General features: G+C 43.0%; 1 protein-coding gene across 1 annotated transcript in view; it reads left to right on the plus strand.

Annotated features, from left to right (window-relative positions):
- Positions 1-21,913, plus strand: part of grin2ba (glutamate receptor, ionotropic, N-methyl D-aspartate 2B-a) — a gene marked incomplete at both ends in the record, with an annotated part of 139,291 nt that overhangs the window by 109,170 nt on the left and 8,208 nt on the right. Inside the window, 6 exon segments of the mRNA XM_080487578.1 lie at positions 6,202-6,355; positions 8,072-8,197; positions 12,424-12,653; positions 12,739-12,899; positions 14,491-14,678; positions 21,310-21,548. Coding sequence (XP_080343704.1) covers positions 6,202-6,355; positions 8,072-8,197; positions 12,424-12,653; positions 12,739-12,899; positions 14,491-14,678; positions 21,310-21,548 — 1,098 coding nt within the window.

Here is a 21,913-nt window from a genome sequence, read left to right on the forward strand (position 1 = left end):
CAGAATGTTGATTTGGTGCAGTTTTGCAGAAATATTCACTTTATTGTCAGTCCTGTGCAAAATGACAACAATGGAATCAGCTGGAGTTTAGACCTTTTGGACTATTATGTTCAGTTTGCATCCAGGTAGAGCATTGGGGGCATTACTTTGATGAGTTTCCCGTTTTCTGAAGTGAATGTTTGCCCTGTGATTGACTGTTAACCCATCGTTACCCGAGAGCAGCTCCTGCGGCCTGAAACAGCATAGAAGATGAATTAATGGTTGGATTAAGTGCAAACTAGTTTTAATACTAGTTTAATTCCAAAGAAAAGCCTGTTGCTGTTCTTTTCAACCCAGTGTTGATTTGATGTACTCTCCACTCGTATCTCTCATTTCTAAAAACATCACAGTCACATAGAAGCCTCGTTTCAGACTTACTAATATAATTACAAAATGAAGAGAATGTATATCTCTCAGCTGAGGCGATTATGTGTGGGTCATTTCATGCGAGATCAGCGGAGGTCTCCTGACTGACGGGAACAATTTATTTCACCCAGCAGCAACTGTGCACATTTTTAATTTGGTGTGTTTGGCTGGAAGGCAGCCAAGAACAACGATCCACAACCTTTAACCCATGTTTATCACTGGAATAATGAAGAATTTGGCCCAAGGTGATGGAGCTTACATTAGATGCATTTACTGTTTTTTCATACATTGACAAGGTCCCCTTAAACTGTGAGTCTGAATAATAATAATAATAATAATAAGTGACTGATTCACTCAATAAGTTCAGCTAGAATAGATTTATGAACCTGCAAACGTGCGGACGGCAGCTGATAGGACACAGGAACAAGTTTAGCTAAACAGCGACTGAGACAGCAACTCTGTACGACACCAAGTAAACCGATTGGATTTTTAGTAATTATAACAGTACGGTTGATTTAAAAATTATTATCAGTTACTGTAAATCTCCCGTGATTTTTATAAATCTTCAGTGTTTTTTTCAAAAGCAGTGAAGTTCTGATCTGAGAAACCTTTCAATAGCAGTGTGTGTGTTACCTTTGGATTAGAAAGAAAGAAAGAAGACATTTGAGAAGAGACTAGAATCACCCAGCAAGTCTTTGTTCTTGTAATTCATTGAGGAGAAATAATGGAATGTAAGACCTTGTTTACACAATGTTCCAAAGTGAAAACAGATTGTTTTTTGCATTTGCACATTGATTTTCTGAAAACAATATCCATTTACGTGGCCACGGCACAAACAGTGAAATTGCAGTTTTCCTATATGGACACTAGTGGCTGCTTTTTAAAAAAAAAAAATTTGTAATGAAACAAACCACACACGTGTGCAGACAACAATACGAAATAAACATTAACAATGGGCATACACGGACGTTCGTATTGGGCAGACGACAAAGTTGGATTGTTATTCCGATGACCGTTAACTGTAAAACTACTTTCACACAGAAAATTGTCTGAGCATTTTCCAAAAATTCCACTTTTGGAAGAGTTTTCAAAAGTGACTCCGAGCACCGTTGTCATGTAAACAGACAAAATGCAACAAAAGTTTTCTATTTTCACTTGAAAACATTAACTTGAGGAGTGTTGAAAAGCTATAAAAAAATAAATTAAAAAACCATGTGATGTTGGTTGTAGACAGTTAAAATAATTTGATCGTTGGTTTAAAAATGAAAAGCGCTCCCCTTGTACATGTCGAGTGGTCGCAGTTTTGTTTGGAACATCAGGCTGAAGACTGCGGCGCCGCGTGAGGAGAGAAGTACAGCATGAGAGTGCGAGTTTATGGTCAAATGCCAGTTTCATGCTTGATGCGCTGGTGGGTAAAAGCAAATAATTATACAACTATGTCAATATCACAATCACAAATAATCAGAATGTTCAGAAAGACAGGTGAAACAACAGTGTTATACTGAGCTTAATACGAAGCTTTGTTAGGAACGCGCTACTCCGATTACTTCCATTGTAACTTTGTCAAAAATGTTACTAGAATGGAGTTGTTGGTTTTCTTTTTTTTTTTTTTATGGCAGCAGGTTATGAGTTGAAGCTGAGTTCCTGGTGGTTTCTTTGCCTTGCTGCCCTGGTGAAGGTGATGAGAAAGTCAAAAACCAGGACAAAGTTAGAGATGTTGTCTGAGCTCGTTGAAGTGTGATCCTCTCATCCGAGCTTCCTGAAGGATTCACTTCCTGACCTCTCCCTTCCCAGTCCTCCCTCTGCCTCTCAGGCCTAATGCGTACCTCAGATAAGCTGTGAACTCCTCTCCAGGGTGTATGAAGTTAGTCGTTACCTCAACGCGTCCTAAGCGACATTGGTTCCAGAGGTAAGGGCGATGTCACTCCTCGCACTTCAGCCCATAAGAGCCGGTTAAACGTCTGCTGCCTGACTTTGGCGATTTGTTAATAAAGGAAAAGGCAAACGGATCAATAGCAGCCCGACGGTCACAGGTTGAAGACACGCTGAAGTTCCACTCACCTTCAGAAGTCACCCGCTTTATACTGTGTGTGCATTTTTTTCTTTACCTCCCCCACTGTAAAACTTCTGCCATTCAATTTACATTAAACCGACCAATTTAATCTCTTACATAAAGCCATTACAGCCCCGCTACCAGTGTCTTTAGTGGGCATTGAGCTGAAAGCATGCTCACCTGTAATAAACCCCCTCACACCCACTAAAAGCGCCGTAATGTGCAGACTCCTTCTCACCTCCACAGATGAATGGTCATTAGGAGGAGGGAGGCGCAGGGGGGAGGGGGGTAGTGGGGAGGAGGGTGGGGGGGTGTGGGGGGGGGGGGGGGGGTCATCCACCTCTCATACACACAGTCACAAACAGACAAAAGGGACACTTATGCATGAATGATCCGAGATACAAGAGAATACATGCATGAATGCAGACACATGGAGCCGCGGGCTCGGGGAAGCATCCGGATTCCTTTCTCTGGAGAAAAGCACTTGTAAGGTCAATTTGTCTCAATCATACACGCTTCATCGTAATTCAGCCGTATCTGCTGCATCTAACAAAACCGGACCGGTGTCCTTCTACAGCTGGAGCGCAGCCAAAACTACAGTACATCTCACACCCTTAATGGACCGAGATCTGGACTGATGCTGACACTCACACTTACACACACACACACACACACACACACACACACACACACACACACACACACACACACACACACACACACACACTGGAACGTGTCTCAGCGCACCCCTCAACACTCACAGAGGACCTTTACACAATTTGTCACATCTCAAAGACAAAAGATCAAAAAGAAGAGGGACATTTTTTTTTTTTTTTTTTAAATCAGTGAGTGCTCTGAGAAGGCCTAGATTTTTGTCCTAACTCGATTCTGGCAGTCGGCGTCAGATTTCATGAGCTGCAATGACTCGCGCTGCCCCGAATGCCCCGAATCTAAAATATTAGAGGCAATACACTTGATTACATGAATCTGGCCTCACTTGCACACTGGCGCGCGCGCAAAACGCACACCGGCCAAGACACATAAACACACGCGAATGCAGATCCTCGCTCGCTCATTCTCAATAACACCCACATGGGTCACTTTCATAACGGAGAGAACAAGTCGTAGGAGGGAGATGGAGAGAGCGAGAGAGCGAGAGAGGAAGTGAGTACACTGCTGGATGGACTCGCTCTCTTCCCCGGGGAGATGTTCGCACATTTCGGCACAAGCACACACACACAAACACACACACACACACAAACACACCATGCCGACGGAATAAACAAGATTGAAAAGTTACAAATGCAGTCGTGCGCAAATACTCGCAAGTCGATGCTTTTTCAGTAAATTGCAGATAATGTGCAAAGTAGATGCGTTAGATTCCCCCCACCTGTAAAAGTCCACTTCACAGGTAGTGAACAAAGGTTCGCTCACTTCTCTTCTCTCTGTCTTTTTTCCCTTTATGACTCACTCCTTTCTACACACACACACACACACACACACACACACACACACACACACACACACACACACACACACACGCACGCGCACACTTGAACGCTGCAGCTCATCGTGGAGCTTTTGACTCACACACGCCTTATTAACTCGGAGAGACAGTCTCGTCCCACTTTACCCCCGGTGCTGCAGGGCGATAAAATTTGGGGCTAAATATACAACCTGTGCAGCGGTGCTGAGGGGAGCGAACAGGCAGGTAGAGGAAGCCATTGGGCCGGCTATTTAGAGCCGACGTGACCCAGTGTGGTAACCCACTTTCTTCCTCCCCCTCTCCGTCTTCCTCCATCTCTCCGTCCCCCGGCGATCGTCACGAGTGTCCACTCGGGGCGACGACCGCGCTCGGGAAAGTGTGCCGGCCTCCATCTTTGGAGGACGCCATTTCAACGCGGCATCTCGTCGGCCCCGCTTCGCTCGCCGTTTTGAGACTTTTTCCATTTTCCCTCGACGTGTTCTGTCGGCCGCGGTGTCAGATTTTGATGCGGATACCTTCTGACAGCTAACAGAGAGGAGCTGGATACGCTGCATCCTTTATACATGTGAACAGAGAAGACAAGAGGATCTATGACAGCGCAGCCACGGAGTTAAGAGTTTTCCACTTAACTCGGAGAAAACTCAAACTGGCTGCATGAAAGCTTTGAGCTCACTGAACGTCTCGAGCTCGTTTTACTCCCATATTCTAATTATTAAAAAAAAAAAAAACACAGCAAGAGAGTGAAAAATGCAGAAAATAAAGTTTGTTTTGTTGAAACTAAATGAAATTCCATCAAAAGAAAATTGGTGATAATCTGATATTTGTCTAGTTGCTCTTCTTCATCTCTCCTTTCTTTCTTTCTTCCTTCCTTCCATCTTCTATACTGTTTTAATCCAGGTGAGGCCAGGTCTCACCCTGGACAGGTCGCCAGTCCATCGGAAGGCAAACACACAGAGACCGACAACCACACACTCACATTCCCGCCGAGGGGCAATTTAGGGTCTCAAATTAACCTCACATGAGCGTTTTTGTTTCAATACCTGCTCTGACAAGTTTTAATCTCAGGTATTGAAACAAGGATAGCCTCAGAATGTCATCAGAAAGCATTGAACATGAACTTCCTTGTTGTCACCAGCCTTGGCTTTACTGCAAACACACTTAACAACATGATACTTAACAATTTGTTAATATACTTGCAAAATAAACTGTTCCTATTAGATTCTTGTTTGACGAGGTTAAATCATGTTCAGCTAAGTTCTGCATGAGTAAAAATATTATTATTAATGACCGACGTTCTCTCTCACTCCGAAAACGTTCGTATTCGTCCTGTTGCTGTTTTGGTTAAGACACTTAACGTCTCTCCTCTCACTCAACTCATTCAATCCTGCATCGCTGCTTTACTTTTCTTTTTCTCCGGCGCAATCAAACAAACGCTGACAGGAAAGGAAAGCAGCACAATAGATTTGATCTTTTCTATGTTGCCCATATTGATTTAACGGTGCCCGTTTGTTGTCACGTTTTATCATGAATTTCAATAATTCATCACGACGGCTGCTATTTTTGGCCTGTGGCATATTTAGTGCTCCGCACTGCACTTTGTGGCCGGCTTCAGGATGTGGAGGATACGTAGGCCGCACTGCATTTATTTCCGTCTTTATGTTTCAGTCTCACAGCTGTTCCAGTTAAATGTGAATACCCAATTGTGTCAGATCCCGTCCTGAGCAGAAAGCTGACCTGAAATCCATCAGAACAGTAGAAAAGTGTGAATCTGACACGTAAGGGGGAAAAACAATAACAATATGATGTTTTTCCTTCGTTTAATGAGGCGAATTAGAGATAATTAAAAGCGCTTATGCAAAGAGGCGCTTTGACCTGTTTATCCGCTGAGAAGAACAAACAGCAAAAAGTGAAGAATGAAGATGATAACCGGTGGTAAATGCACTCTGTTCTTTAAATATGCTGCGACTGTTAGAGTGCCTCTTTGGTACCATCAAGCTTCCTGACAGGACTCACTCATATTTCAAGAGACTCTTCACAGTCACTTTCAAATGAATGAATGTCTGTGATTTGCTATTTACATGCTTTTTTTGCCTCCTTGGTTATCAGCTATTCTTAATTGTGTCGATTTAATTTGTTGCCACGACGTTTCCCCCTTGTTGAAGTTTCAGGACAGTTTATTCCTTTTGAAGCTGACGGGTGGATGACGGGCGTTTACCTAACGGTCGCTCCTTGTCTCTGCGTCTCCCTTTTCGCCCAGGTGGTGTTGAAGAACGCCCACATGGCCGTCGGCTCCCTGACCATCAACGAGGAGAGGTCGGAGGTCATCGACTTCTCCGTCCCCTTCATCGAGACGGGCATCAGCGTCATGGTCTCCCGCAGTAACGGCACCGTCTCGCCCTCGGCCTTCCTAGGTGAGGGGCGCGGCGGACGCCGTGTTTTGACAGAGTGTGGAGCAGTGCACCCGGGACGCTGTCCCAAAACATTGAAGTCCATACCTTGCTCATATGGGCGGGATGTTTTTCTACGGTATTAGTGGAAAAGAATCGGATGTAATAAACGTACCTGTTAATTCAGAAGCTTTACGGAGTTGTTGTGTTCTACTTTGGATTCCGTTGTCGTGCTTGCTCCTCCAGATTTCCGCTGCAGCAGCCAAAAACATTGACGGTGTAAAGGTGTGAAGTTTACAGAATAGGTTGTGTGCATGGAAATTAAGTCATAAATGGATCAACCATGGCTGGATTAAATGTTTTTTATCCTTTATCACCACACCTACACTGTGTTTGCATGTTCTACCTGTGCCCATGTGGGTTTTCTGCAGGAACTCTGGTTTCCTCCATCAGCGCAAATATATGCTGGTTAGATGAACTATGTCTCACTGTGTCCGTCCGGTGAGGTCTGGCGGTCTGTCTATGTCCCGTCCAGTTCACTTAGTGTGGGATGCTCTGAGCTCAGGCTCTCGTTGACCTTAAAGCTGCTAATGAAGATGGCTAGATGTTCCTACAAATGTTGCCACGGCTTGAAATCAGGACTGTCATCAAGTGTGTCTCTGTATTCGTCTCAATACAAAGCTTCATCTGTTTGAGCCGTTTGACGTCGGCTCAGGATCGGTCCGACTGTTCCGTATACCTGCAGGACTTGAGCTGGCTTGTTTAGGCTGAAATGTCATGGAAACATGATGAGCAAAATCCAAAACTAACGTATGGATACCAAATCTAATCATAGCCGAGTAATCGAGGATATTTCAATTATTCCCAACGTGTTTAATAGTCGGCATCAAAAAGCAAAGACCCTTTAAATAAATGAGAAATCTTGTGTTTGACCACGTCGGGAGAGAAACACAAATTTCAGATTGTTCATTGTGTATTTTATAGGTGCTACATTAAAAGTTAAAGTTGGCAAGGTGTGTTTTGTGTCTCACTAAAAAAAAGAAAAGAAAAAAAAGACAAAACTTTTGAGTTTTCTGTTTTGTGGGTTAAATATGCTGTTTATGTTGGTCGGGCCTAAATGTGATCATAGTGTGGGTGTATGTAACACCTCTGGCATATTAAATGATTTTATTGTTTTTTTAGATTTCTTTCAGTTGGCATTAATTATTTTCCGTGTGTTTACGAGTTTATTGCGCACTCCAGGTAACGAGAGCCAAACTTGAGTGCATTTACACAATGACGCGGTACACCGGAGTGCATGAGAATATGGCTAACTAGTTTTTTTTTTTCCTCTCCCCTCGCTCTCTGTCTCTTTGCCCTTCTATATTTCCCACTCCTACTCCATTTCTCTGACGCTTCCTTCCTCTTCTCAATCTGGCACACCACATTTGCATATCTCTCTTGCCCTCTCCTCTCTCTCGCTTCATTTTCTCTTTCTCTCTCCCGCCCTTGCTCTTCCTCTCCCTCCCGCTCTCTCGACGCCCCCCCATTTCTTCTGTCTTCTGTCTCCTACAACTCTTTCTCTCTCTCGCTCTCTCTCTCTCTCTCTCTCTCTCTCTCTCTCTCTACCCTCTTTTTTTTTTTTTTTTTTTACCCCGCCGCTCTTTTTGTTTCTTTATCTCGGCCCGTCCACGCTGCCTCCCTCAATCCCTTGTCTCCCTTCATCTTTTCTTCCCCTCTCATCCCTCTCTCACCCTCCAGAGCCCTTCAGCGCAGATGTGTGGGTGATGATGTTCGTGATGCTGTTGCTGGTGTCAGCAATGGCTGTGTTTATATTCGAGTACTTCAGCCCTGTGGGCTACAACCGCTGTCTGGCTGACGGCAGAGGTGAGAGGCCTCCACTCAACACACACTCACGCACTCTCACACACACTCACGCACACACACACACACACACACGCACACACACATACACACACACACACACACACACAGTTGCTGTGGAGATGAACCGTTTGAGGATACAGATGTAAATTATTGCAAACAGTTTGTTTTTTTCCTACTTGTCGTCCTCGTTTCTCACTCTTCTTCCTCAAAATCGACCAGATGGGAGGTCAGGCGCAGGTGCTGAAATTATACCTGTGCAACATGTACTGAAAGTGCTGTTTTTGCATTAAAAAAAAATAAAAAATAAAAAAAAGAGCAAGATGACAACATTGATCTTTGGATGAAGCACAATTTGTTTGTAATACTTGCCAGATTACGTATAGACCGGGTGCGATGCAGGTGTCCCGCCATCTGCTCAGATCAGTGCCGACTGGCTCCGGACTAAACCTGCAAAGTTTATGCTTTTAAAACTCTCGTGCGTCAAAGTGAAACTCTCACAGTTACATTTAAAGTCACGCCACACCTACATTGTCTCGAAACGTTGGCACCCATATGCAGTATTGGCGTTTCTTTACGTGTGCTCGTTAGAGGTTTTTCATTTGAATTATATGCAATATACTGTATTTGTCTCCCCTCATCACAATGCCGTACTACTTCAGCAGTAGAACGCTCAAAACACATCAAATAAATGTATTTAAAATTTAAGTATAATGTCAAGTTTAAGTATAATGTTTAAGTTAATGTTCTGATTAAGTACACAGGTTACCCAACTTGTCCCCCCCCCCGCATCTAGTCACGCAATATAAGGTTGCACCACCAGAGGGTGTATTGAGTCACTCAAAGCAACAGGAGGAGGAATAGTTAACACAATAATGTCTGACAAGTTTTCAAGTGAAAATGGGAATGGTTTTCAAAACATTGCCGGTTAAACATGAAACTCTGAAATGAAAACGCCAAAACATGTAAAAGACATTTTTAAGGAGAGTCTGGCACTAATTCAACTCAATGTCGCCACCTAATGCCCAACAAAGGCATCACTTGACTTTTACGTAATGCCCCTTGAAGTGAGATCTCAAAATGCTGTCACCACAATCATTAAAAAAAAGACAATAACCACCTGTGTAATTCTTCTCTTGTGAAAAGCAGAGACATTATAAGAATAAAAATGAGGTTTCTTTCATGATGAAGTTTTATTAACCTTGGATCCACTTGTGAAACTCTTGCTAACCAAAGCAAAAAGCCGAAATCATTCTTTGTTTCTCCCATTTCACACCTTCACTTTTCTGTATGAGACTCGTAACGGATGATTAAAACAACACTTGACTGGAGGTACACACTCTCCCACCAGCACAACCCAGCAATTATCTGTCCCTCGTATGTTTGTCTGACCTTCTCCTGGCTGCTGATCTTTTCACCAGCATCTGAACAGGAAGGATGTTCATTGGCCCGCCGGAACGTTGTGGCTGCGAGTCGATCAGAACAACATAATAGCGGCGCCGCAGTCGTGGCAGTCAGAAATGAAATTCAGATTCGAAACAAGCCGACGGCTGTCAGACCATCAAACCCGAACGCTGTCAGAGGACTGAAAACTTAAAGTGCTCCGTCTCCGCTGCGAGGACAGTGAGTGCGCGGCGAACACAGTCCTGGGTAATTTGGTGCTTCAGACAAAAACTCCAGGTAGCGATTTGCTGGAACAAGCGACTGCAGGTGGAGACGCTTTGTCGGTGCTGCTTAATGTTCAAATTGAAATATCTGGCTGCGCCGCACCGCTCGTGTTTTGCCAAAAAAAGAAACTGTCGGGAAACTCGCTGCGAGCCGCGTCCTCATGGAGACTAGCTATCCTCACTGACCCAATGACTTCATTCTCCTCTTCCTCCTCCTCCTCCTCCTCAGGTGTGTCACAACTCATTCTGGGCAAGTTGTTAGCATTCATTTCCATATTTCCCCAAATCACATCAGCTTTGACGCGCTGGCTGTCTCAGATGTCCTCAATCAAGAAAAAACTGCCAAAAACAAAAACCTCATCGTCTCCCACAACTCCATCACTGACGTTGCTATTTATAGACACAATGGTTCTCCTTCATCACCTCCTGGAGAAGATGTACTCCTCCCTAAAGCGCTGCTCTCTTATGTGTGCCTCCCCGTTTCATCTGCTTGTTGCTCTGTGGGAGTTTTGGTATCATGAAGAGTGCAGATCGAAGTTTGGACTCAAAGGATTTGATGCAATAGCGTATCAATGGCTGAGCTGCAGATTTGTAAAATCTTCGCCCGATTCATTTAAACAACTTTCCTGCGAACTTCACAAAGGAGATACTTGGCACGGTGCAGCCACTTTTTCCATGAACAAAAGCGCCATACAACAATACACATCCACCCACACACACACACACACACACACACACACACACACACACACACACACACACACACACACACACACACACACACACACACACACACACACACACACACACACACACACACACACACATGCACTTCGACACACATACAAACACTCGTTCTCTCTCACATACTAACACATGCCCACACACACATTATGAACCAACTGCTAATCACAGCATAATGGCTGGAGTCTGCTGCCAGCTCATAGAAGAACTGAATTAACACAGTTCCTCTCAAATTACAAACACAAAAACAATATTTGTCATGCGCAGATCTTATGTAAAGGACACAAAACAACACAATCAGACGCCCAAATTCACAGTAAAAAGCCTGTGAGCCAAATGTTTAGGAGTATTTTATTATGCTTTTGCTATTTTCATTCGTTCATTCATTCATTGTGGATAATCTAGAACTAGTCGAACAGATTACTAATTAATAGAGTTTGAACCTATTACGTGAATTTATCTGTAAACTGTATGTGTGCATTAGAAAATGCCAAGCAGTAATGAAAGTGACAGCTTGAAATCAGGACTGTCATTAAATGTTGTGTAAGAAATAAAAACTATGACTATGTGACAGCTCCACAGAACGAAGTTCAGTATCCCTCGGTGTGAGATGCTGGCCGATCCCGGTCATGTGTCGGGCATTTAATACAGCACTAATTCAAATGTTTTCTAAACGGCTGCGTGCACACAAGATGTGAACCACGTATATCTACGCACACCCGTACTGTGCACGATTAAAAACAACAAGGCGAGTGTGACGACTGATTTGAAACCTTGTTCAGTTGCAGATCCTCATTTTAAAACCACCGAATTACTGCTGCTGAAATATGTGAAAGTACCTTTCCTCTTTATTGGTATGTTTTTACGTATGATGGAAGAAGCACAGCTTGACGGTCTGAATCAGGAATCTGCATCGTTTATGACCAACAGAGGCGTTTTTCTCACTTTCCATCAAATAACCTTTAAAATGAGTCTGAAACAGCTTAAAAGTTTAATGTATAGTTTCGATATATGTGCACAAATTTGCATTCAGGATGTTTTGATTCCATTTTAGGATGAAAAACATTTCATTACATTTTCAGCTGTTTTTGGACCTGATTTTAGCAGTTTTTTTTGTTTTAGCCTTTTTTCCGACAATTTCGGAATTTGATTTTTTTAACCATCTTGACTCTATTTTTTAAGCTGTAATTTAAAAAAAAAATTCTTTTAGTAATGCTAGTCATTCTTTAAACTGTTTTTGCATTTTTCCTCATGTATGGTGATTTTTAGCTATTTTTCCCATTTTTGTTATTTGTTAAAGCCGTTTTTAGCCAAAGAAAGTGACTGGTGTGTAAATAAGCTAAAATAAGATGACTTTTTTATTTATGCATATTTTCCTGAAGGCTCAGATCTTCCCTAAAGATCTGTTGTCTTACTGAATAAATACAATAAAACATACTCACGTACTGATAGTTCATTGGGTAAATTGCACATCATCTTCATCATATATATATATACTGTTAACCACTGTTGACTTATAACTGAAGCAAACAGGAAATGTATTTGCCATAAACCAAAAGGATAAAGCAGTTTAAAGTTGCTCACCGCATCTCTAAAAAGTACTTTACTAGTTCTGGATGAAAGGTTATATGGCACTCTTGAATATAAATATCTGCTGCTGTTGTGCTACAGATTACATGCAAATGTCGTCTACAAACTACTAGAGTAGTGTCGAGGAAATTTTGACTTTTTCCAGTGAGCTGGCACAAGAACTAAAGAGATGTCTGCATCTTCCACGACTCTCCTAAACTTATGAATTCTGTGGTTTTGTTTTTCTAGAGCCTCACGGTCCGTCCTTCACCATCGGGAAGGCCATCTGGCTGCTGTGGGGTCTGGTCTTCAACAACTCCGTGCCGGTGCAGAACCCCAAAGGGACCACCAGTAAGATCATGGTGTCGGTCTGGGCCTTCTTCGCCGTCATCTTCCTGGCCTCCTACACTGCCAACCTGGCCGCCTTCATGATCCAGGAGGAATACGTGGACCAGGTCTCCGGTCTCTCGGACAAAAAGGTAAAAGTGCCCGACGCTCCGGCACGTTCTCGTCTCTGCAGTTCCCACAGTGGATCTCTTTCACACTCGTCTCTCCTGTGTTCAGTTCCAGAGTCCCAACGACTTTTCTCCCCCGTTCCGGTTTGGCACCGTCCCCAACGGGAGCACAGAGCGAAATATCAGGAACAACTATCCCGAGATGCACTCGTACATGACAAAGTTTCACCAGAGGAACGTCAACGAAGCTCTGCAGAGCCTCAAGGCCGGGTGAGGACCGTGTTTCCACTCAGTAGAGACGAAATGCATTTGGATATCATGTTTTCTAAGTTGTTGGATGTTAGTGGCTGTGTATTGTTCAAAATAAAAGTATGCTGATCACCGAACATGACACACATTTCTCATAATTACCCATATGATGTCATGTTTTCCCTTTTGCTTCACTTCCTGTCATGATTATGTCCAACTTCATTTCCCCAGTGCATTTAGTCATATGTCTTATGTCACATTAAACCTATCTACCCAAAATGTACTTCTTGGACACATTTCATATCTCATAAAAAAGGCACATCATGGTGTTTATTTACACAACAGTTTACAATTGGAAAAACAACAACCTCAGATATATTTTATTATTTCATACAGATTTATACATCATTCAATCAAACTTTATTTATATGGCACTTTTAGTACAATAAAATGCAGCACAAAGTGCTTTGTGGGGGTAAAAGTGAAACCCAATAACCATCCGCTCACCCCCTGCTATTGTGTGTGTATATATATACATTAAAGATTAATAAATGAACGAATAAAAACTCAGGTCAAAATTAGTTAAAAGCCTTAATAAAAAGGAAGGTCTCGAGCCTGCTGTTAAAAACATGAACGTCCTCTGGAAAGCATCTCACTGCAGGTTCTTGTATTAACGGTGGAATGATTAAAAGGCCGGTGCCGGAGGACCCGAGGGCTCACGATGCTTCATAAGATTAAAGTAAATCTGGAAGATAAGAAGGTGCAAGACCTTTAAAAACCATTAAAAGAACTTTACAATCAATCCTAAAAGACACGGGGAGCCAATGCAATGGCTTTGAGACCGGTGTAATGTGATCCCGCGGGATGTGTTCTCAAATTGATAAAAATGTGTTTTGACCACACGGTGGAATACAACTCAGCTCATTGTTACACTTATGTGAACAGATACTTGAGTGAAACGTTTACTTTATTCATCCACTGTGAACCTTTGGGAAGTTATTTTCTACGTAATAAAGAAAAAAGCTGGTCATCACCTGGCCAGACTTAAAAACAATCAATTCTTTTTAAAACATATATATTGCTAGCTTGCATTATTGAAACAGACACAGGTTTTGGCATTTAAACCTTTTTGTATTCAAATGTCAGAATTTCTGCTCTAATGTAATGAATATGCTCTAAATAAACTGAGCCATGGTAGAAATCCTCCTCACGTCTCGGTTGGGTTCAGATGACCCTGAAAATATAAAAACATGGAATGCTCGGACCCCGTATTTCTGCACATTGTGATGAATGTTGGTAAATTAGGTCAAATACTAGTCAATGCTGAAGTCTTTGTTTATTTCCAAACATATTGCAGCCCAACAAACTCTAATAATACTTTCACTCCCCCTCTTCAGTTTTCATGGAGTGTGCCTGTTCTGCGGTCTGCGTGCCAGCTCCAGCCTTTGGCAAACCAAGAGGAAGTCTATTACAGTTATCAGCAGCTTAGTGCTATTTAGCAGGTTAATTGGAATGTTGTAGCTGCGATGTCTGACTCCTAAGTGCTAATTAATTGTAACCTATCTCTCTCTCTCTACCCCCCCCCCCCCCCCCCCCCCCTCCTTTTCTTCAGCAAACTGGATGCTTTCATTTATGACGCAGCCGTGTTGAACTACATGGCCGGGAGGGACGAGGGCTGCAAGCTGGTGACCATCGGCAGCGGATACATCTTCGCCACCACGGGGTACGGCATCGCCATCCAGAAGGAGTCGCTCTGGAAGAGACACGTGGACCTGGCCATCCTGCAGCTCTTCGGAGACGGTGAGAGAGGAGGAGCCGCTTCCTCCCCCTTTTTATTCATAAATACCGTTTAATGCGCCCGGCCAGCGGAGACCCCCGTCACGCAAACGGCCGTACTGATGAATCGGATGAATAATTACTTCAAAATACATCAGGGAGCCACGGAGATGAAACCACAGTTTTCCCAGGGAGTTCAGCAGAGACTGTGTTTGATTGAGGGCAGATCATTTCCGAACCCCACCGGTTTATCTGTGACGCGATATACCAACGAGAACCTTCGCCAACGCCACAACTGTTTGTGGAACGGAGTTGGCATTGCCAGCATGTTAGCCGTTCATGTCGATGGTGACCAGCCTGTCAGGGAGCAACATCACAGTGTGAAACACTGAGCAGGGAGCATCTCCATGGCAACAAGCCCTGATCTTCTTTGATCTCCTTCATGAGGTGCCTCGACCATCCACTTTGTATGGGACTTTTTTTTTTTTACAATGTTAGGGACATTTTCAGATTTTTTTGGGGGGGGTCCTAAAATCTAATTGATGATAATAAATCGTCCCTGAAGATTTCATGCGATTTGGGTGAGTAGTTTTTTGCGAAGAGTTTGTAAAATACATACATACAGACAAATCAATGAATAAATACTCACAGAAAACACAGAAAACACAACCTTTTTGGCCAACTTTCATTGGCGAAGGTAATAAAAAGTGCACAGAATCTACTGAGGTAATTACAGTGCATCCAGAAAGTAACCACAGCACTTCACACTTTTTCCACATTTCATTGTTACAACCTTGTTCCAAAATGGATGAAATAAATTTTTCCCCCTCAAAATATTCCACACAACATCCCATAATGACGATGTGAAAAATATTTTCTTGATATTTTTTTGCAAATATATAAATAAATAAAAACAACAACTAAGAAATCACAAGTAAAGAAGTCTTCACTGCCTTTGCTCAATACTTTGTTGATTACGGCCTCAAGTCTTTTTGAATATGATACCACAAGCTTGGCTCACCTATCTGTGGTACAGTTTCTCCTCTTAGGAAAGTGGCTCTAATACTCTTCTGTACTTAGAGAAGACCTGTTTAGACGATATTTTCACGTAAAAACCCTAAACATTTGTTGTATTTTGGCTTTACCCCAGTGGCTCAATAAGTTTTTTAGTAAACCAAATTTTAATCATTAATCATTGCAAACCAACCCGACCCGCCGTCCTCGCCCCCGTCACACCTTGTACAACTGCAAAAAAATGTTAAAGGAGCCTTGTGAAATACAGTTTCTTTGTTGTATTGTGTAGCACAGTGTTCCTTTCCTCTGAGGATAAACTCTTTCGGTTTACACTCGGTGTCGGGGTGTTCGGTGGACCGGTGTCGCTTCAGCTTATACAGTTTCAAACTTCAACCACAAAAGATGAATTCAGCTCTACTTTTGTTCTTTACTTCTGTGGAGTCATATTCTGTGTGACTGTTGGTTTAGTCTTCCCTTTGTGTATAGTGCCGACACTTAAAAAATTTCTTAAGTGACTCATACACCTTTAATGTAAACGCTTAAACTGGGCACTTTCATGACAGAAATGAATAAAATTCTGTCTAATTTGTTCCAAACGTCATCGATTTGTCCTTCGTTGTTTTGTTTTTTATCACCATGCAGTGTTCAGCTCAGCACTTGAGGAAAAGATTATTTTCAACAGTAGAAACTAAACCAAAAAGAAAATGCAGAAACAAAGTTTAAAGTTGTACAAAAGCAGAATCATCCTGAAAGAGCTTTTCCAGGGCTCATGATTTGCTCATCAATATTGTATATAAAGCCTGCGGCCAGGCTCTGAGGACACGTTACTGTACGTGGAGATACACCTTTTTTCTTCTTGCGCTACTTCGCAATATTCATTTTGAATGAAAAATTATATATGGAAGATGTTTTCTGTAATTAATAGATAGATAGATGATCTGTCCATTTCTTGTGGATCGTTGAAATGCTGTCCAACATACTGGACCCTCCGAATGCTTCTGCATTCGTCTTGCTGCTCCCATCAGCAGTGAAATCAACAAAGGTCAATGTGCCAGTCTCAGTGACAGCCGTGCATGTCCGAACCACAACACAAGTGCAGCCATGTTTGACAGATGAGTTGCTGCTTTGGCTCAAGAGCTTTTCCCTTTTTTACCTCCCCTCTGCACACTGTATTTTTGTTTTCATCTTTTTTGACAGAGGCTAATTCCAGCTGTTTGTATATACCAGGGCTGTCAAAGTGCAGTACCTTGTTTGTCCACTGGGGGTTCAAATTGCAAGTGGCATAGCTTCAGGATCAAACCCATACTGTCATGGTGAGTCCATGATATATGCTAAAGACTGAAGAAATCAGTTGTTTGTTGTTGGTTTTCTTGTCTTACAATAGTCACAAAAGGCAGAGATTTCATATTCCGCTTGCTTATTGCTTATCATGCTCTTTTCTGCCTTTATCCAGACATGTGACTTGCACCATCATGGTGTGAAACTGTCAACATACTTTCTGTCTGGATGTCACAGGTAGAAAAGGAGTATTTTTAGGAATCCTGGCATCTCAAACACATTTCAGTTCAGAGGACACAATCAGCTCAATTTCATCTGGAGTGATCTGGACCAATATATTAGTCCCATAATAGCCTTTTTCTGTGTTGTGGCGCAGAGTGTACATGATGAAAATGTCAATACTTTCATAAAAAATAAACAATTACAGCCGAAAATGGCTACAATCGCAACAGAAAGCCATTTTCTGTGCAAAATACGGTCAAATGTACGTGCTTCACAAACACTGTTTTACTTGGACAGATTTTAAGAACACAATTGTTCTTAAAATGAGACCTTACACACACTATGTTCTGCATACTTGGAGGGGCGGTCCTTGTGAAAGATCATTCTAGTTTCTTTTAAGGTATTTCTGAGTCGGATTGAAGCCAAATGTACATGAGTTCCTCTGTTTCCTCTACGACCGGACCGTAAAGGTAACGCTCCGCGAGCAGAGATGTAAACTTGAGATCTAGCTCCAGCGTGGGGCCCTGCGCTTTATGATCACCCTGGCCTTTTATGGGAGACGGTCCAAGCTCTCCGGGGTTTGTTCCTTTGAAATGCGCTTCGTTACCGCTCGAGCTGCAGCCTTAATGAGTCTCTGAACGAGCGGCAAACAAAACAAAATCCCTTCTGTCCGTCGCTAACCTGCGCGGTGTGTGCTTTATGGTTTATCAAACAAAAACTACAACAATAACCTCCTGCTAAGTTTATCGACCAATGTCCTGTTTTGATATACACTTCAGTTCAGAACAGGAAATCCAGTGAAATTTTGGTGTGTTAGTTTGTGTATTTGTGTGTGTTGTTGTAGCATCGTGAACCACGGGCCCTCCAGGGCCCGCGATAGCGCGTCCCAGTTAGAGGTGCCAGCATAGCTCCTGGTGTATTTTGACACTGCGAGTGCATGAGAGTGTGTGTGTGTGTGAGTGTGTGTGCACATGTGAATATGGGTCATCCCTCTCAAAATTAGACTGCATGTGTGTGTAAGTGATGTGTATTCGTGCGTGTGTGGAGCTACTGATTATTTACAAGATGTATGTTTCCCACCCCGCCTATGTCTCTGTACTGTCACGTTCATCGACTGTCGGTTTAGACGTTCGACTGAGTACTCTCCCAAACTTTTGAGTAATAATTAGTGTGTCCGCCTGCACATGTGTACCGGTGTTGTCTGAATGTGGGTCGGCCTGCAGCGCCGCCCCCTGAGCCCGTGCCACGGCATTAATACCGGAGCCGAGCGGCGCCGTCTCGGCCCTCTCAGGATTTCAATGTCACTTTGCCACGCCACGCCGTCCACTCCCCTCCTGGTGGCCTAGAAAGCGATCGGAGTCACGCGGACGGCCCAGTGGCCGGCGTCCACACGTCTGAGAAGCAGTCTGGGTAGTGTGACGCAAAGAAAAATCTGACATTCGCCCTGAAAAATGAAACCGTTTTGATTAAAATGTAAGAAAAATGGATTGACAGGTGATCAAACTCAGTTAATAGAGTTGTCATTTTCTCAGCGGATTTTTTATTTATTTTTTTTCCCATATTTTATTCCTCTCACACACAAAGGGAGGCACATAAGAAAGGTAAAGTAGTTGTTTTAGGGAAACAGCTTTATTTACTTTATGGCTGTGAGTTAGACTTGAAGATTGATGCTACTTTTATGTCTAAAACATTTTCATGTAAGTACAAAACACATTTCCCCAAATGTTACTTCAAAGGGAACCTATTATTTTTTATTTTCAGCTATTTTCCACACCACGGAGCTCCTCTTGGCTTTTCATGATTCAGAGTTTTAAAAAGAAATCTTCATGCAGCCCTTTTGTTTACCCTCTGGCTGAAACGAGCTGCGGTAGCTTTTATCTCTTCCAGACCACTTTTCTTTCTTTTTCTTTTTTTTCTTTTTTTTTTCCAGCTTGACTTGCTTGCAGGAAGTCTTTCTTTAATCATGCAAACCTGCAGACACGCAGCATAAAGTGTCTGTAATTTGACACCAGCCTCGTAGTCCTGCTTGGCCAGAAGCACATGATCGCGAGAAGCTGATCTCAGCACATTTTAACTGAAGTTTCAAAGAATATCAAAGGAAGTAAATCCTGACAACGCTCATTTTTTTTTTCTTAACTTTGGCCGTTTTCATTAGTGCCACTACATACAGTGATAGTTTCCCTGTAAAATATGTAAACATATGAGGTCATCCTGTGTTGCTCCACAAATACAGCAGGTCGAACTGATTTCTGAATATCGGCCAACCAGTTTTCAAAATGTCCAGTTAATAGCAAAATAAATTAAATGTTAAAATTAGATGGTATTTAGTAAATTAGCCTGAAAGCTAAGTTGTCAGGGTGAGTTTGTTAAAACACTGATAATGCAACAGTTTTAGGAGAATAGTTTTTTTAACATTTCACTTTATTTTGCAGCAAAAGGTTACATCAAAATTGGCTTCACGTTGAGATTGTAGTTATTTTCAGTACTTATTGTTTGATTTTGGGAAAAATATAGACATTTTCATCACGCATACTCTGCGCTACTACAAAAAAAAATTAAAGTACAATTTTGAATGTCATCATGGCACTATTTACCGGCCCGGCCCAGTCGAGATGAAATTGGACTGTGTGTGGCCTAAGAACTAAAATGTGTTTGACACCCCTGCTTCAAAACAAGTATTGATCCAAAAACAGACATTTTTATTGGAAATATTGATCTTTTTTTTTTTAATCAATCTGTACAACTAGTAATCATGACAACATGGTGCCTCATGCAGACAGCAGGGGTTGTTATATTAGGATAATTCCTTAATGTTTTCTCCTCCTCATATAATAATCTTTTGTTTTGTATTTTTGCGTAGTTTCTGCCTATAAGACGACATGGATAATGACACATATTGACTGGAATAATCAAACACAACGCAAAAGCTGAAACATAAATGCAACGACGACGAGTCATTTGCATTGTCGTGACACTTCATTGTACATTTCTGCCTTGGCTCCTGTTAAAACAAAGAGGTTGGCCTTCTCTTTCCGTCCATATCTTCAGGTGAGCTGCTTCCCTCCTGACCCCACACAGGAACACTGGAGGCCACTTCCTCACGTGCACTGTGTGTGGGGTTTACAATCGAAGTGCACGGCGCCAGTACATCCATCACATGCTTAAGCTTTACGTCACAAAGGATTTACTTACAGTACAGGTCAAGCTGAAGGTTGCAGTGTACGCCTGGATTTACTGTATTTTCCTGGGATTTGTTTGATTTTTAAGTGAAGCGGCACACAAGCGAAACACAACAGGTTGCACCAGCGAAGCAGATCGCTGCAGACTTAGTTTAATAGTTACTTAAGAAGGCTACCTGGTTGTGTTGACGTCTGTCTGTGTGTGTGTGTGTGTGTGTGTGTGTGGTGCTTCTTTCTGAGTTTGTATGCTTCGGAGATCTCTGTTGATGTTCAGAGGCCAGCCAGCGCCGCGATGCATGAGTGGCGCCGACGTGTAGCGACAGTGGATGAATGTAAGATTAATTAACCGACGCCTGTCCTGCCTCGGCCGGCTTTGATAGAGAACAGCTCGTGATGAAACAGAAGGTGACCCACAAACAGGCCCGGCAGCTCAGGGACCGAGCGGCAGACATCTACAGACACAATTATTTGCAGAAAGCAGTGTGAATAATATTGATGTAATTAACTTGTGACCGGTGGCATGCGTTGGTTTTCTGTCGCTGCTCAATTCAGAGGCCTTATTTCACTTCTGACTTACACCCTGATCCCCCCCCTCTCCTTTTCTCTCCGCTTGCCCACCATCTTCCCTCCTCCCTGCCTGTGTTGCATCATTCTCTCCATCCCTGGTGTCCTCAACACCCCTCCTCCTATTACATCACACCAAACCTCTACTTTATATTTTAACTTCATTCCCACTTTTTTATTTTTTCATTACAATTCTCGGTCAAATTATTCAAACACGTCTGGACATGTCGTCATTCTGCCCCCCCCCCCCGTCATCTGTCTGATCTTCATCTCCACTTATCCTTCTCCTCCTTGTTGTTGCTCCATGGTTCCCATCCTTCTTCCTGCCTCGTTCCATCTCTACGCCATCTGTTTCTCCCCCCTCATCGCCGCCACTCCCTCACATTTCCCCCACCCAGGTGAGATGGAGGAGCTGGAGTCGCTGTGGTTGACGGGAATCTGCCACCACGAGAAGAACGAGGTGATGTCCAGCCAGCTGGACGTGGACAACATGGCCGGCGTCTTCTACATGCTGGGCGCCGCCATGGCGCTTTCGCTCATCACCTTCATCTGTGAACACTGGTTCTACTGGCAGCTGCGGTTCTGCTTCATGGGCGTCTGCTCCGGACAGCCCGGCTTCGTCTTCTCAATCAGCAGGGTGAGCCGGGCGGGGAGAGGAGGGAGCTGTAATCACACTACACTGAAGCTGCAGAGCTGACATCCTTCATAGTGACCAACTGAACTAATACGTCTGAAACTGAAACTCGTGTCAGTTGGTTTGATTTGGTTCCACAAAACGCAGCAAGTGTTTGCACACAGTTGGAGACGCTCTCCTCTAGTGAACGTTTATCAGCTCTGGACTAAGATACATTTGGCCTATAAAGTGTGTTTAAGGTTGAGCAAGTACACTGGAGCAAAGTCAAGCATCGCTGCTGTAGGAGCCGTCCTTTACTACCTGAAACACTTTTCAGATTTAACACAGATCAATGTACAACAACTTTAACACAACTTTTCATACTGTAA

The sequence above is a fragment of the Lipophrys pholis genome, assembly GCF_963383615.2.
Source record: "Lipophrys pholis genome assembly, chromosome: 19".
NCBI lineage: Eukaryota > Metazoa > Chordata > Actinopteri > Blenniiformes > Blenniidae > Lipophrys > Lipophrys pholis.